Genomic DNA, 17,401 nt, shown 5'->3' with positions numbered 1-17,401 from the left:
ACATTTAAAACAACTGAAAAAACCAACCCCACAAGACTCGTCTTCAAAGAAAGCAGTGCACGTAGCCCAACACAAGCACATGCGTACTGCGGTCCTGTGAGACAAAACCATCATCTTGGAATGAGAGGATGGTGAGAAGATGGTGCTGGAGGACTGCGGAGCAGCAAGGACAGCGTGGGCTTCAGGGGTGACGCTGTCTGACCAACGGCATTTCTGAGGAGTTCCCGATTGCTTTTCTGCAGGGACAATCCTCAAGTCAAAGTCGTGTAAATAAATGAATCCCTTCTTCTTTTCTGTACTGATTAGTTATCTTCCAAAGGTTACAGTGTTGGGTGAGGAGAGTCTGTGTTTCCAACATCCATTTTGTCCAAGCAGTGTATAGGAAGCAAAACAATGTGCTAGGTGTGGTCTGATTTTCATATAGGCATTTCTTCAGCCTTTGGCTTGGGTTTAACCAGTTCCCGTCCAGGGAACATGCAAGACTTCATTTCCACGTCAGTAATGAAACTTTTAGTTAAATCTTGCAAGCATTCTTCAGAGGTTAAAATAAACTCTTTTTGTGCAAGGACATAGTACATAATTTGTAGGTAAGATTTGGGTGGCATCAGCTGTTTATGTGTTACGAACGTCACAGTCGGCAGCGTAAGTTTCTTAGGATGTCTGGAGAAATGTGAGACACTCTGATTACTCAGTGACTGAATTCTGGAGAAAATATTGGCCAGATGTGTCTGTCTCACTCTTTTTTGGCAAATGCATAAATCCTGAGTATTACTTTTATATCTCAGTAGTAGCCATCCATCAGACAGTTACTTTTGCACCTGCAACAAGTTGACATGCAGCCAATGCTAAATGAAGCACTCTGCTTAGCAGCTAATCATCATTAAAAACATAAAGCACAACTGGTACAATTAAAGCTTGTCCTTCAGGATATAAATTAGAAAATTGTAGTGAGAATGCCTACCCAAGAAACCCCTTCACTTGCTCAATCCACTGCACTTTTAGCCTCCCATACACAGTGATGCGTGTGCACTGTGCGGCACGTGTCCTGCAGCTGGGGGCTCAGGGGACAGGATGGCTGCAGGAGCTGCTGGAGAAGCACAGGGAAGGTGACGCCTGCCTCGCAGCACTGCAAAGTGGGGCTAATCTGCTTAAAGTCAGTAAGTTATCTTCTAACTTTTTACCTTCCTCTTTAAATGCAAGTCAGTGTAAGGAACTCACATGTATGGCAATCTTAATCACCCTTCTGCAAGAAAGCGGTGAGACTTAGGGGTGAGAAAACTAGTGGAAAAACAGAAACAGCACAGAAAGGAATACGGCCACGTAGCTGGAAATTGCCCCGGGATATACGCAGCCTTGGGTTTTAGTTGCACATGTAAATTGTTTGTGTTATTAGCGAGGCTTACTTCTGGGCCAGAGAACTTGAGATTAATACAGTAAAGGTATGCAGCTGTCTCAGTACCAGTTTCTCTTCTTCGTCGCGAGCTAAGAGAGCTTCTGGCAATGGCCAGGAGCAAAAGTTGAGACGTCTCCTTCCTGAGTGTGAAGAGCCTGAACTTTGTCAGGGGCAAGCAGGAACCTGGTCCTGGGACCCACAGGTCAGCCTGTCTGGGGCTCTGTAGGGCTGGATTAACAGTACTTAAAATCTATGACTTCATCTTAAATGTACGTACATTTTTGACCTTCTGCTTAAAACTTCCTTTGTTGTCCCAGAAGTGTTCAAAGCTGTTTACTGAATCACTTTACAAATTATCTGCTTTGTTTTAACATCGTTAATTGCTTTGTTATTCTCAAGTGGTTGGGTTGTTGGGTTTGTTTTTTTTTTTTTCTTTCTTTCCCTATTAGGTGATCCAAGTTGCTTTTGCAACCGTTTCTTCCAGGCTTTTGACTCTGGCACGTTTATATCCAAAATCTCACATCCACCAATGGCACAGCTTCCTTATCTCATATTTCATCTCCTCACTTCTTCATGTATTTTAGAAATAAGGCTAAATATTCTTTCAGCTAAGAGCCTGTAACCTTTACAATAAAACTGCTGCACAAAAGTGCTGGAAGAGGAAAATATGTTTTCTTCTCTTTATGTTCTGTCCCCTGAAGATCTACTATACAACCGTTCCAAGTTAAAATCAGTCAAATAAATACAGACTCAATGCATAAAAGCTTGCCACTTTTATTTGCATACAAAACAGAAATGAAAGAGGTTCACAATAAATTATCAGTGTACTCCCACAGAACATTCTTGTGTGTTTGCATAATATGGGTTAAAAACAAATACCATTGAGATAAGACTTCTTTGCAAGAGGTTTTAAGGAAACCTGATTACTTTTCCCCGGTGAATTTAGTAGTGTTACTCTGCTGGTAAAAGCAATTTATCCAGAACTAACAGAACACAGTCAGCTGCAAAAACATGGGTAACAAAACATAAACTTTGTTGAATGGTTCTAGCTATACCAACTAACCAGATGCATTTTTTTTCAGATACAGCTTGAATACTGTACTCTGGAGCAAGATCTGAGAGTGATCTTCCATCATCATCTAGCACCAACCCACTAACATACTAAGTTTCTGGCATGCAAGATAATTTTACCTTTATTTGTTGTTTCAACTGGACAGGTACATGTATTTTCGTTTAATATAAGAGCCTGTAAACATCTTCCACGACAGATTAGGCACTTGGACAAGGGGCCAAACATGGATGCACATAAAATATTTCCCTTTCTAAACAGTTCATTGAGAGGGCTCTTTTCCATTTTCCTTTTTGTGTTCCAGAGTCTTGATGCTTCTTTTGGCTATCTTCCTTCTGAAGCGACTGATTCCTGGGGATCTCAGCTCAACGGCTTCCATCTCTTCTCGAACGGGAGTAAACTCTGGTTGAGCAAGATGAGGTGATGGATAGGAGGACTGGGAGTATGGGGATGGTAAAGGGTAGGACCCGTGAACTACATACGGCTGTTGCTCACCATCGTAAAGGTCCTCGGGGTCATAGATTTGGTAGGAGTTATGTGGCAACTGCACTACCGGGATGTCTTGATCAGTTGGCTCACCGTATCCACCTTAACCCACCACCACCAAGAGTATTCATATGGTTAACACAGGAGAAGGGGAGCAGAAAATTAAAGCGTTCATTAGGAAATTGACATATATATATACCTTTTATACATAGAGTGTGTGTGTGTGTATATATATAATCTTTAAATACACATTTTTTTATTCACATGAAGGAACAGTGAAAACATTTAACAAAATTAATAAGCTGGAGCAATTGGAAACCCACCAACAGACAGCCAAGTTAGTTGGAAACCACCACCAGAATTTGTCTTATGTCAAATACAGTTGTAATACTGCGCTTAATATACACTGCACAATCTGCCTGCTTTAGCTTATTCCAAATATGGGCTGGAATATATGATTAACGGGCAAAACGGGTCAGACAATAACTTTTAGCAGTGCAAGGAAGCTAAGTGCATGTACAGCAGCTAGCAAGTTCATTAGTGGTAGTCAATATCGTTGATGGAAAGCATAGAGCAGTTCAGCATCCGTATCTGACCTTCAGCCAAATGAGAACTGAACCAGAATGAGTCTTTCACCTTCTGGATTGGTAGCCATTGTAAGGGATTGGGCCTTAAAACAGGAAATGAACAACAGGGAAGGGAAGTGAGGAGAAAAGGATAGGAAGAGACGACAACAAAAACATTCACATAAGTAAAACGTACAAATCACGGGCAGATTAAACTGTAAACATCAAACAAATAAGCCTTACGCATACCATTTGTAGTAACTAGTAATTTGCTAAAATAAATTTCAATTTTAGGCTGGACAACATCACTTTCGATAATTGTGTTAACTTCCTACCATGGCCTCTGTGCTACAACAAACAAGGAAAGTGGAATACACAGAAGATACAGAAAGAATCATTTTCTCCAGATTGCTTCACTTGTTAATGATGGACACGTGCATCCCTGTTCCAGGTTACACTACGGCAGGTTTAGTAACGTTCATGCTCTCATGCCATTTGGAGGCACACGGAAGAGGAAGTGAAACGTGTTTTAAAAACTACAGATGTGCAGCTCTGCTGTCACGAACATAAGGAGGTGGGGATTCAACACACAGAACATTCAGGTGGAGCAGGCTTGTACAGCTACACGCACACGTACAAGACAAAACCCAATACACTTCATCCATTCACAGGCCCAAATCAGACGGTGGACTCTTGTCACTACAATGCGGGCACCTTTGGTTCGTGGTGTCATTCCACTAAATACAGCAGCACTGGATGTGCGTGTTTTTATGGAGCTAATCACATTTTACCAATGTTCACCAGTAGCCTCCATCTTACTTTGGCTGTTAAAAGGACACACATTGTTTCCTTGCCCCACCTCCCCCCGAGCGCAGCCTACTCACCTCCCACTCCATAGCCAGCACAGGAGGAGGGGTCGCAGTACCCCGGGGGGCCAGCAGGGCCCTGGGAGCCGGGGGGCCCGGTGTGGCCAGGGGGGCCTCGTGGGCCTGGAGAGCCTGGTGGGCCCGGACTGCCAGTTCGGCTTTCTCCTGGAGGTCCTGCATAAAACAGGGAGATGAAACGTGTGACTAGCATCTCTCACAAGGCAGCGGGTTGACTGCCTTGGCAGCGCTGCAGGCCTGGTGCTAGGAGACGATGGCACGGAGCGCACTACAAATACTTCGGGCAGATAGCTCAAGCACAGGGGCTGGGCCTCTCTGCTCCAGCTCCCCCACACATGCTGAGGGAAAGGCTCCAAACTTTTCCCTGCTCCTGACAAGCCTCCTCTCTGGCTGTTGCTTTGTCTTCCTTGCCAGAGACAGCTCTTAGCCAGCTATATATACTAGTATTTCCAAAGCACAAATGTTTCACCAAGTGTCAGACGTTTGGAAAGGCAGTTTCATGGAGGGGGGGACCGCATGAGTAGGTCTCCCTTCACCCACGCTGCTTCAATTCACCTTCTAGGTAGCACTGTGCCTTGATATCAATACCCTAATGGAAAGAACATCCTAACAAAGTCAATGCAATTTTATGCCTGTTTCACCCTCCATTTTTTCAGGAACTAAATATAACTCTCTTTGATTAATGAGCTAAATTAATACACATTTCTCTGTCAAGTTACAGTAACCTTGAGTCAATGAAAAGACAAATGCAGTTAATCCAGATTAATTTTTACCTATCAGATGTCATCTCTGAAAAGGAAAATTAATGTGACTGATATACCGTCGTGTATCACATCACAATGTCATATTACATAGTAAGAACGTTACAACAGTAAGGTGCTCAATGACTGATTCTTCTGCAACATAAACCTTAGAAGTGGAGGGCACAGTCATGAAATTCTTAGTTGCTTTGCAAATGGGCCAGGGGAGTCTAATCCAAATGCCTCAAATGTAACAGCTTTACCTGTGGATCCTGGTGGGCCTCGGGGTCCTTGAGTTCCAACACCTGGATTGCCTCTGTCTCCTTTCTCACCCGGTAAACCTAATGAAACAGCACTCAACATAGTCACGTTTTGAACAAAGCTGTGCAATGTTTATTATTTAACTGGGGCTACAGTTCCATACACTACTTTTCACTTAAAAACAGATGCGAGAGAAGGAAGGAGGTAAAGATAAACACCTATTTGGCTCATTTTTCCTCCCTTCTCTGATAGCCTCACAAGGGGATCATGGCATTCCTGAGCCATTAAACATTCCTGCTGCCATCATGTTTCCTTCAAGATTTTATGTAGGGGCATAGGCCAGTTTCCCAAAGGCACTTCCTGTTGGAAAAGTACTTCTGGACTATACCAAGGTACAACTACAGTGAGTGGAAGAATCCTCAGAATCTCACAAAGCTGTCTACAAATCTACTGCATGGCCCAGAAAAAAAAAAGCACAAAAAATAATCCTAATCAAACTTTTAATGCTACAGCCTATTTCCCTTCAAGAATTCACCCACCAGTTATTCAGCAGCAGATGGTTCCACACATAAATGGAAAGAGTTATTATGGGTTACTGAAGGGCCTCAGGCTGCTAAAATGCAAGAAGAGTCCCGGCACAGATGGAATCTGTCCCCCAGTTGAATCCTGGTCTAAAAGCTTTGCAGTCACAAAACTCTAGATTTTCCATTTGCTCGTGGTCCTGAATTGCTATCACTGGGTCTGATCTGTGCAGAGCAGAGATCTAGTAATGCAGACAAGGCACTACATTCTTCCAGCTTTCCATCGCCTTCTACCCTACCATTATGGCATCCTATAAAAACACTTTCTATATGCAACGATCACCAAGAGTGGTATCGAACTAAAGTAGGTGTCAAAACTACAAATTCCAGACCATGAGTTTCCACTGGCGACTTGGAAACTCTCATAAAGTCTGTGTTTGATTTGGATGGTTCAAAGACAAAATCCAGACTGGTTTGTGGGACCTTACCCCCTGTTTTCCAGACCTCCCAACACTGGTAATTGCTCTCACTGCTTCACAGCTTCCACACTTTCAGAATGAAAGCTAATATAGAGCACCTTCATAAAAACAAAGTAGACAGAAAAAAAGTGCTACTACCCTTGATGAGACATGGTCTCCGATTTCAACTAACTGGCTGCTTCCTTCCCTCCTGCTTAGGTAACTGTTGCATCTTAGGGAAAAACTTTTGGAGGATACCTCCAGGCTACGGTGTCTGGACCCTTGATTCTGCAAGGAGCCACATAAGAACTTATCCTTCCTAAGATAAGTTCTTATGAATGCAAATAAGAATAAACTTTAAATGTGAAAATATTGTAAAAAAAACTCATCACTCTCAACGTATTTCTCTCCATAAGTTGCCAAAATAAGGATTTACTGAACAGCAATCTGGTGGTGCACATCTGTCTGTCAAGTTGGTTGCTGGGCTTTTGACAAAGGTATAAGCAAAGGGGGAGTGGAAAGCCTAAGTGTGAAAATGGAGAGCCACTTCAGAGCCCTTTAACCTGCTGGCAATGTCCTTACGCTGCAGAGAGCTGCCCACTGGAAGTCAGCCCACTGAAAGCACTGACTCCACTGAGAGCAGAGCCTGCACTATAGGCAGCTTTCACTCCACCTTCCCTCTCCCTGTGTGGTTTAGTCTGGTGCCCCCTCCCTAAAGCAAGCAATATGCAGGTCCCATGTGGCCCCAGAAAAATGAATTCTCTTCATTCTTTGTGGAGATGATATAAGGAATTGAAACAGAATGGGGGGGGGGGGGGGCAGTGAAATCTGTATTTCCTGCAATCTCTTCTCTGGTGGAAGACTTCAGGAGCATCTAGTCCTCCCACACAGCATCTTCAGGGACCAGACAAGCTTAGTTCACACTAGGGAAAGGATTCACATGCACATTTTATCTATGTACCTGTCTACCTATCTAGAGATCTAGATAAACATCTGTACACTGAAAGATCTAAATGATATCAGTGTTATGGTCCCACCAGTTTGTATGAACATCAGTCCAGGTATGAGATCTGTAGGGCTTCATGGGGCTCCTCTCCCTTTCATCAGCCCTTCCACTCTCCAGCTTCTATGAGGCCACCTGAGAAGCGAGGAACTCATTCCAGGTCCAGACAATAGCACCAGGCAGCTTTGCCATGCTGAGACCCATCCCCTGGGCAGGCTTTGTAGCTTTTCAGATGCATGGTGGCATATATCTGAAATCCAGCTACTGCATTTCCAGAAATTCTGGCTGTCCAAGTGTAGACAATCCTGATGCTGTGGCTTGGATGTACAACTGAATGTTCTCCTCTCCTCAATGGTTCTGACTATGCTAATTAAGGATGCGTTAGGCCAGAAAGATGAGGAAAAATTTACTAGGGAGTTGGAGACCTTGTTTCAGACCTTATTTCAAGATCTGAGCAAAGTGAACTATTAAATAGAGCCTCAACACCTTGTCCCAGTGGTAGCAGAAACTGAAAAAAGAATTCAGTTTCAAATGTCCTCTCCAGCTGTGCTCCAGTAACTAGCTAGTTAGAGCTTCATTTCAGATACTTTGAGCACATCACTTCTATCAAACATCCCTCACATCTGATCTTGTTTGTACACCACTGCTTTCTCTAACAACTTTAATAGTTCCCTCCTGCCATTATGCAGGTAGACAATAAGCAACCTCTGGCCAAGCTGCAAGATTACTAAAACCTCATTGAAGGTGATTGGGTCTTAAGTGTTTTAAGTACTCAGGGATCTTCAAATTTGCCAGCATCTTTTCTTCTGGGATTCTTAGCAATGTAATACATGAGATTCCTGCTCTCAGAGCATTCTCCCAGTCCAGTACGAGCCTCCTATTTGAAACGCAGCATTTAGTTAATACACAGATTGGAGGCTCAATCTGAAATGCTATTCAGAACTTTTGATGAATGATTGCATTGCACGATGCACCATTTATGTAGGAAGTGGGTCTAGGTGCCAGAGATATGCTCAAATCCACATTTAGAACCCCGGGGGAACCTGTCAAAGCCACATCTTCTGTTACCAGCAATTGAATTCTACCCATTTTGAATATGATGTTCTCATACAAACTTCTTGTCCTGCATTGTAAATGCAGTTTCCAGATATCTAAAATTTGCTTAGCCCTGGTTTGATTTAAACATACAGAGAGTCTCCTCAACTGCAATTCCCGACTTTTGTTGCAGGCTTTTCAGCAATGTAAATTCATCTAAATTTTGTCTTTTCATATGAGCCCTGTGCAAAATGTTTGGCATTTACAAAAGGCAAGTGTGTTTGTGTGGACTGCTTCAAATGTAAAAAGACTGACCCATGATAACCATCTGGAGTCTACAAAGATACTCAGCAAGAGGACCATTGTTTATCTGACTCTGTGTTAACATTAAATAATGACTTCAAAGGCAATTGCCACAATATTTTCAAATCAGAGCCTTCCAAGCACACAGATATTATTCTTTATACACACCAGCAGACACATCCATGCACCATGTTCCCAGGAGAAATTCAAGTAAGAAATGGTAAAAACAGAACAAACCTACTCAGGCTAATAGTAAAATATTCATTCTGGAACAAGTTATGAAGCTCTTGCATGGGGTCAAACTTCCTTTAAAACCACATGGATATTCAGTTCCTAAAGCAAACATACTGAAAGCCGGGATACAAGTTTGCATCAGGTTTCTTTCAGATTGTTTTCCAGAAAAGTTTATCCAAGTGAAAGAGAACATAAACACCAAAACAAGAAGAACCAGTTCCTAAGGTGAAACTCACGTGAGTTAAAATCAAGCACTCTATGAGCTCCACTAACAGACTTTCCACCACAAGTCTTTAATAAGTTAGCACTCACAGACCTCTTGGTCACCGTTAATGGCTCCCTCTTATCAATGACTGAACATTCAAAATTCACCTATTTCTCTTTGTATTACAGTCTTCTTTGAATCTTAGAAAATCAACCAGAAAAGACATCATTCTCCATATATGTTATTGCAATGGTTAATTACTGTTAGGGTTAAAAGTGCATATCAAAAATTGTCATTTGAGTTAGAGTTCTTCAAATCCTAGTAATTATTTTCATATTGTGCTCTGGACATACTTCAACAATACTCTCTGTCTTTCCTTCTCCAAGTTAACTGTTTTTTTAAGTCTTGTCCTCATCCAAAATAAGCAATGGCTTGGGCTTAGCCCCATGGAGATCGCAAGCAACTGAAATCAGTTATTTCCAACTCTCTTCTAAAGATCTCTCTGATAGCATTAGTTATTAAAATCAAAACCAAGATCATGAGCACATTCTCTAGAAAAGAAAAGTAAATGTTCATGGTTTCTCCTCGAAGGAAAATCTGAAGTATCGCTCTTTATGAGAAAATTGTCCTTTGAGGAGAACTGCATACTGCAATTAAGAAAGATTAAACTGCTACCTAAAGTTATCCTCTTTTAAAGATGTATAATTGTAATCATAATGTATAATAAGAGATTTTTTTTTATTTTTATTTTTTATTTTTATTTTTATTTTTCTTGTCTAGGGGAAGCTGAAATTGGAAATAAAAATATTTGACTCAGCTGGCAAAAGTTTCATTTAATTCCACTGGAAAGCTGCCATCAGAGTCATAGACATGGGCCTTTTGATAACACATGTTTAAGTAACTCTTTCATATAAAGCCAGAATGCAAATAGAGATGAAGTTGTACTTGAGCATTGTGGCTTTCCAAGTGACAGTGTATGCATTATTGTATTTTAATAACAATGAGATGGAATGAGTAGCCATTAAGTTTTGTGCATCACTTCAGCACACAGAAAAATAGCAGAAGTCCAAGCAGTGGTAGAACTACATTTTCACAGCATTTGAAAGCTAGAAGTGAATTGGCACTCAGAAGCCAGACACTAGTTATTTAAGTTCCAGTTTATAAACACAAAATCAAAACAAAAGCTGTTGGAATTAGTTAAAATAAAAAATGGAAAATGGTGTGTGAACTAGTTAAAATAACAGAGATCAGTGCTGTGAATAATCACTTTGGTTATGTTTTTTCTGTACTCCTAGGTTTGTGCAAATAAGTAGGACAAAAAAATTCTAGTAATTTATCTGGGGTTATGAATTATAACATATCAGACAGTGTGGCCTCCTTAACCACTGGTTCAGTGGTCTGTTGAGCCACCACTAAAATGTTAATATATAGGGACTGCTAGAGATGTTCCTTTTCACAGTATTAGAAAACTACATAATAAACATGTTACTGTGATCCCAGTCCATTCACCAATGTCTGCATTGGAAAAAAAAATCTCAGCAGGCAAAAGACACTGCAAACAGAATCTGTCAAGAGAATGACTTATCCTTTCTCATCGAGGTGGTCTTTCTTGGAATGACTAGCTCAGTGTATTCCATGTGAGATAATACATTCAGGAATGGGACACCCTGGACCTAGAAGTTCAAGTGGAGGTTTCTAACAGAACTCAAAGACACTCTCTCAATCCATCTCCCTCCAAAAACATCGGATTAAGACTTGGCAGAGTGACAAGGTAAACAAGGAAAAGAAGCTATTGGCCAGGCGAGTTAGCAGGGAAGTACACTGATTTGAAAACCTTTGACTGCTGACATTTTCCAGTAAAGCTCTCTTCACAGCATAAATTTGAACCCATTCCACATGTTGCTTTCAGAAGTTCCCACTTCTCACAGACTTGGACTGAATGGTTGGTGGGCAGGGGAGGTAAGAAGAAATGTCTAGCTACTCCTGATTTTTTCTCTTCCTGCTGTAACACCCTTCCATTCAGTTCAGAGCAGTACCAGGTTCTTGCAGCAATTCCAATAGTTTGAACTTAGAGAAAATAAAAGCAACACCTTACCAGGAAAACAAGTGGGTCTTTTCTTCCTCCTAATGTCATTATAGTATGCACTACTGACACTACTGTCACTATTCCAGTATATTAACTGTACTTAAGGATGGAGGCTAACACTGTTTTTGAATGTAAAATTAACTTCATATACATCCAAAATGCTGGTGACATCAGTGAAAATAAACACATTGCTCACAAAGACTTCCAAGTGGTTGGCTGGAGATTTTCATGACAGGACTATAAATTGTGACTTGCTGAGCATGTTAAACACGAGCAATGCTTCAGAACACAGCAAGGGATAGGTTTTGAGTCCATTTACCTTCCTCTCTGCTGTCAATAGAAACAAAAAAATTTCCATCCAGAAGCAGAGCCATTTTTATCTACTAATTCACAGTATGATATGTAATTAAAATGAAGTGAGAATTGAGAGTGTACAAGAAACTTCCAATCAATCTCCACAAACGTGGTAAGAAAATAAGTTTTACATTTTACTGCTGTGTTTTGGGTTAGCTTAGAGTAATCCATTGGAAAATGGCAAGGCAAGGGCAGGTCCTGCCTGACCATCTTATTGGTCTTCTACGATATCAATGGACAAGGAAAGAGCCACTCATGTCAGCTATCTGACTTCAGTAAGACCTTTGACATGGTCTCCCACAACATCCTTCTCTCCAAAGTGGAAGATATAGATTTGATGGGGGACTGTTCAGTAGACAAGGAACTGGTTGCATGAATATACCCAGAGAGTCATAGTTAATGTCTCGATGTCTGGATGGAATTCAGTTACAAGCGGTGTCCCTCAGGGGTCAGTACTGGGACGAGGGTTCTTTAATATCTTCATCAGTAACATTGACAGTGGAATCGAGTGCACCCTCAGTAAGTTTGCAGAAGACATGAAGCTGCATCATGCAGTTGACATGCCTGAGGGTTGGGATGCCATCCAGAGAGACCTAGGTAGGCTTGAGCTGTGAGACTGAATATAAGAAAGAAATTTTTTACAGTAAGGGTGGTGAGGATCTGGAACATGTTGCCCAGAGAGGTGGTGGAAGCCCCATCCCTGGAGACATTCAAAGTCTGGCTGGATGGGGCTCTAAGCAACCTGATCTAGCTGTAGGTGTCCCTATTCATTTCAGGGGATTTGAACTAGGTGACCTTTAAAGGTCCCTTCCAATTCAAATGATTCTGTGATTCTAGGATTCTCTGAAAAGGATTATGAAATATCCCAGGATCTGTACAAACTAAAATGTATCTTTCAGTTAAATAAACTGCTACTACATCCATTATCCATCAATCTAAAATTTCCATTCCTTCTGAAGAAATGAAATCATTAAGGACTAATAAATTAATCTGTATTTTTTTCTGGGTTCTGAATGAGCTCCTTTCTCTTCTGTCCAGGTTCTATTCATGGCTGTTGTTATATGAATAATAAAAATCATCTTCATTTCAAGTAAAATTGCTAATTATTTTGTCTTTAAGTTCATATATAATTTCTTGATTCTTAAAACAATCGTGTTTTGAGCTGTAAATACAGTAAAGCACTCTCAACTTTTGGCATCACATTTCAGGACAATCTGCAGAGTTCTGGTTGACCAATTATACTTCTCAAAGTAAGCTTGATAAGTGCTTGCTCTTACCAAGTATGAAACTCCCCAAAAGAACAATCTGTCAAAATCAGTCCCTTCTAACATCAGTTATCTACAGAGACAGAAAAAGGGAACACAAAGACCACATTGTGGTGCATTGTTTTGTTATAATCACCTTTTTTAATGTACATTTTATCTTTTCTGTACTCATTCTATTTCCAGTGTTTTTTCCTAAAGATTAATGTTACCAGCAGAGGTTATAATGGAGAATACATGATAAATGCTGCACAAGTTTCCACTTTCATAGACTGAAACCCCAGTATATTCTGTGTGTTTCAATAGTTCCTGCCTGAGAAGGTATTTAAAATGTACTGCGGAAGTAAACTCCCTGAAATCTCCATTTGTTCTTTGGGTCACCATTTTTAAAGACAGTTCTTAACTTACTGCTTCTTCCAATTTTCTTTCATCCTTTTCCCTGTCCTCTCCATCCTCATTCTTTCTGGATTGTGTCTTGTCTTTTGTCAGCTGGAGCAGGCAGCACCATGACTGAAAGGCCAGTACCCTAAATCTTGCCTCTTTTTTCAAGAAGGTAGTTAGAATTATAGTCATTATAGTCTTGAGGATCAAAAGTCTTATACAAAAGACTTCTTCAAAACAATTCTTTAACTCTGGTCATCATGTCTACTGCAAACTGGAACTACTAAATTCCTGACTTAAACAACCTTCATGACAATTTGTTTTTAAAAACCCAGCTGGTAGATTTTGTAACCGCAGTAACAATTCATTGCTCTTCAATACCACATTTGTCTCTTGGGTTTTTGGTCATCTCCTCACGTGATGGCTTTCAATGCACTTTCACAAATACAGATCTACTCAGTGCTGAGGTTAGTAACAAAGATTGTCAAGGTTACACAGAGAAAGAAATCAACACATGGAACTTGTTTCTTCATTATACAATGCTGGAGGAAGAAAGAAGAAAGGGATATAGACCACAAATAAGAATATAGAGAATTCCTGAACAGTTAACTGCATTACTTCCTTCTGATGTCGCTATTTCCTGTCCTCGATACCTTTAACCCCTCATAAACTCTGACTTTTTTTCTCCTCTCTCTGATCAACCTTTCTCCATTCAGACTATCATAACTTAGAAGTCTTCAGACTGACACACCTCAAAGTGTGGGCAGGAAGGCACCTATCCAAGTATGCTTGGCCAGGCTGAGCCAAAACATCCTGCTGGCTATGGCCTGGTCCGCATACCCCTAATAAAGAAATGAGGTGTGTGATGGATAGGTCAGAGATTAACCTGACTTTAAAAGTAGAACTTAATAAAATAATCATTTTATTATGTTTATTTTTTGTTTAATTTCACTTTTATTTATTTTTTAATTATTTTTTAATTGTTCCATGAGTTGGACATGATGATTCTTATGGGTAACTTCCAAATTTCGATATTCTATGATCTTGTCAAACTACGTGTGTACATTGCTTTTATGACTTGAGAGTTTCCAGAGCTTTCATTATGGTCTGTCATGAGCTCAGCAGTCAAGTAGAGAGAAAACATCGTCATCACAAAATGTTTACACAGAAGACAAAATCCACCACAGTGTATCAGGAAATCGAGGTCTATTTTTTAAATGTGAATTACGAAGCCTACCTCTTTCTCCTGGTCTTCCTGGTTGACCAGGATTTCCTGGAAACCCTTGCATGCCTGGTGATCCTTGCTCACCCTGTGGCCCTGGAGCCCCTGGCCGACCTGGTTCCCCAGGTGGTCCTGCAATGGTTCGTGTTGAGACAGACTGACTTGGAATCTGGTTCAGAATGGAGTTATATCTAGCCATATGACCTGTCAAGAAAAAATGTCAACATTTTTAATATGCAGTGGAGAATCTAGTTTAGCTATGTTTGAACAGGGCACTAGCAGGTCCCCAATGCTGTGATCTGTCACGCTAGGGAACTTCAACGACATTAAGTTGGTGAAGAAACACTGGTTTAGGAAGTGTACAGAAAGGAAGGACAACTATTGTGTAGAATTTCATTTCCTTGCTTTGGTGTTATTTTGGTTTTTGTTGTTGTTGTTTTTTGTTTTTTTTTGTATTTGATATCTGCACAACTCTAAAATTGTTATAGCATAAGCTTCTGTACACTCTAATAAACTGGAAAAATTCAAGCTGCTTTTTAGCTGCCTGATGCTAATGAGCTTTAGTTAAACATAAATCCAGTTGGACCATAAATACTGACACAGCCCAGCCTAAAATGAACAGATCCACCTGGACTGCCTGAAAAGCATCATATTTACGAGCAATTGTGGCAAGAAAAGATCTATTCTAGAGATAGAAGCTTATGAACTATCAGTGTATTTACCTTGGATGAGTTGTTCACACACTTGGCGAGCAACAGCACGCACCATTGCCTGGGACTGGAGATCACCCTGGATAATAAAAGCAAGCAGTGTCATATTGTTTTACTCATTTCTGTCTTGAAAGTGCTCAGTACAATGAAATACATTTATTATAACTGAGAGATTCCATCTTACAGATGAGAACAAGGCCAAAGAAGTTTGGGGATTTCATTGGTCCCCACTGCTGTTTTTAGACAGCAAATAGAGAAATGAGAATATAAACTTCATGCAAGATTTGGGGACATGCTTAATTTTTCTCATCTTCAAACATTTGTGTAGCTACATATAAGGCAATGTCTGGAAAAAAAGTAAGTTTCCCTAAATGCACAGAGAGAAGTATTATTCCTGTATTCTTATAAACACAGAGAACAATAAATTGTTGGAGAAAGCTTTTTACGAGATACACAGCCAGATCAGAATAAAGACAACAAACATGTGAACATAGACTTACCCGTTCACCCCTTTCACCTTTAGGTCCAGGAGCACCCTACAGAAAGATTCAATATAAAATTAATTCTTGTTTTGTTCTAGCTTAAAACTTTATCTTCTAAATATTGTCTCCCTTGCAACATCACAATAAAATGAACAATGTCAATTACATGGAGAATACAATCTTCTCTGGGAGTTGTCACACATTGAATAATCTTGTTTAAAGTAGCAGCAAGGGCAGGCCACCAGGTGATTTTTGATGGCTGAAATGGGTCTAACATTAACACTGAGTATGAAGAAGGCTGATGGGAGAAAAAGGAATTCAGCTTTGCTCCACGAAGGCTTTGGCATCAACTATGAACAGTCAGCAAAGGAATTAAACTGCTTGGAAAATTAAGTATGACAGTTAAGATAAGGTAATACTGTAATAATGGTAAGGATCATTAAGCATTGGAACAAGTTGTCTGGGCAGTTACAACATTGCCAGCAGAGGCTTTTAGGGTAGGCCAAACAGGAACTCCTGTTCAGGAACTCCTGAAACCAAGTAAGGTCTATGTGAAGAGTTAACCCATTGACTAATTCCTAGTTAAAGCTTAGTTCATCCTCCTAGCCTAGGAAAAATGAAACTCCAACAAAAACGGAAAGATTATTTTTAGGTCTATTGTATATTACTCTACCGTGGGGAAAGACAGTGATTGAAATTCAATTCGTTTTCACACATCTAGCTATTTTTTTCAGAACTATTAGAATTTAAACATTTGTGGTAAAAGTCTTACATGACTCACAGGAATATCTGCACTCTAGGAGATTTAGTTCAATATCTGGAACATGTGTTTGGATATGATCTGAATGGGCAATATCTTACACACTGACAGTAATAATTTCCATAGCTCATCAAATCGCCTTAGTAGATTTCAGGATTACAGATAGAAACCATGCAGAATTGTGCATTAGGTTGTTACCTTTGCTGATATATTATCAGTTACTGAATTCCCACTTAACCAAATAAAATGCTTGCATTAGACTAATCTCCAAAGCAAACTAGATTTTGAAAAAAAGAATCTATTCTACAAATCAAGTCAGAAGTACACATTATCACATTCAGGTGTCTTCAAAAATTAAAGAGAACATTCACTTTATATGTGCAAAAAAATTAGCACATTTTATAATTAACCAAGTAATGAAATGCTAAAATATTAATGTAAAATAGTATTTGAACTATTATAGAGAAGAGGTCCACTGTATTTCTTCTAACTCTATATATTTTAACTTATAGACTTAACTTATATAACTCTTATATTTTTAACTTAAAGAGCAAAGGAAAAAAGAAAAAAGTAATTGTACACAGACTACAACATCATATACCATTATGTTTTTACTTTCACTTTAACCTTTTATTTTTACTGTCTCATTCCTATATTCCAGACATTGTATGTAAGATCAACAAATACATTTAAATATGAAAAACAAACAAAGACAGACATTTTGCTTGACCACCAACTGCAAACAGATCATGAGCTACAAATACTGAGGAGTTCTGAAAACAGTGAATCCAGGATCAGAAATTAATGAATGCACAAGAACAAATATATCAATATTAATTTACGGTACTCACAGGAGCTCCAACATCACCTTGTGGCCCCTGGCTTCCTGTAATACCTGGAACACCTGGAGCACCAGGTATGCCCTACATGGGAAAGAGAAAGAAGATATTAGTGATGACAATCAACATCCACAAGGCCTGCTGAGA

The 17,401-nt window shown here is 39.9% G+C and overlaps 1 protein-coding gene across 8 annotated transcripts in view; it reads right to left on the bottom strand.

Moving 5' to 3' along the window:
- The window catches only part of COL14A1 (collagen type XIV alpha 1 chain), a 118,443-nt gene continuing 103,189 nt past the window's right edge, over nt 2,148–17,401 (bottom strand). For 4 of the 8 annotated variants that reach the window (XM_021385893.1, XM_021385896.1, XM_021385895.1 and 1 more), the window contains exons 42-48: nt 17,267–17,338; nt 15,674–15,709; nt 15,186–15,252; nt 14,479–14,667; nt 5,402–5,479; nt 4,399–4,554; nt 2,148–3,050 (exon numbers count right to left, since the gene is read on the bottom strand). In XM_021385893.1, coding sequence (XP_021241568.1) covers nt 2,725–3,050; nt 4,399–4,554; nt 5,402–5,479; nt 14,479–14,667; nt 15,186–15,252; nt 15,674–15,709; nt 17,267–17,338 — 924 coding nt within the window. In that variant the 3' untranslated portion in view covers nt 2,148–2,724. Of the gene's footprint in view, nt 3,619–4,398; nt 4,555–5,401; nt 5,480–14,478; nt 14,668–15,185; nt 15,253–15,673; nt 15,710–17,266; nt 17,339–17,401 lie in introns of all 8 variants that reach the window. The other 4 variants (XM_021385898.1, XM_021385899.1, XR_002434900.1 and 1 more) reach the window with 3 other exon arrangements.

Source organism: Numida meleagris, chromosome 2 (assembly GCF_002078875.1).
Source record: "Numida meleagris isolate 19003 breed g44 Domestic line chromosome 2, NumMel1.0, whole genome shotgun sequence".
NCBI classification, from domain to species: domain Eukaryota; kingdom Metazoa; phylum Chordata; class Aves; order Galliformes; family Numididae; genus Numida; species Numida meleagris.
This window is presented reverse-complemented; position numbering and strand designations above follow the sequence as displayed.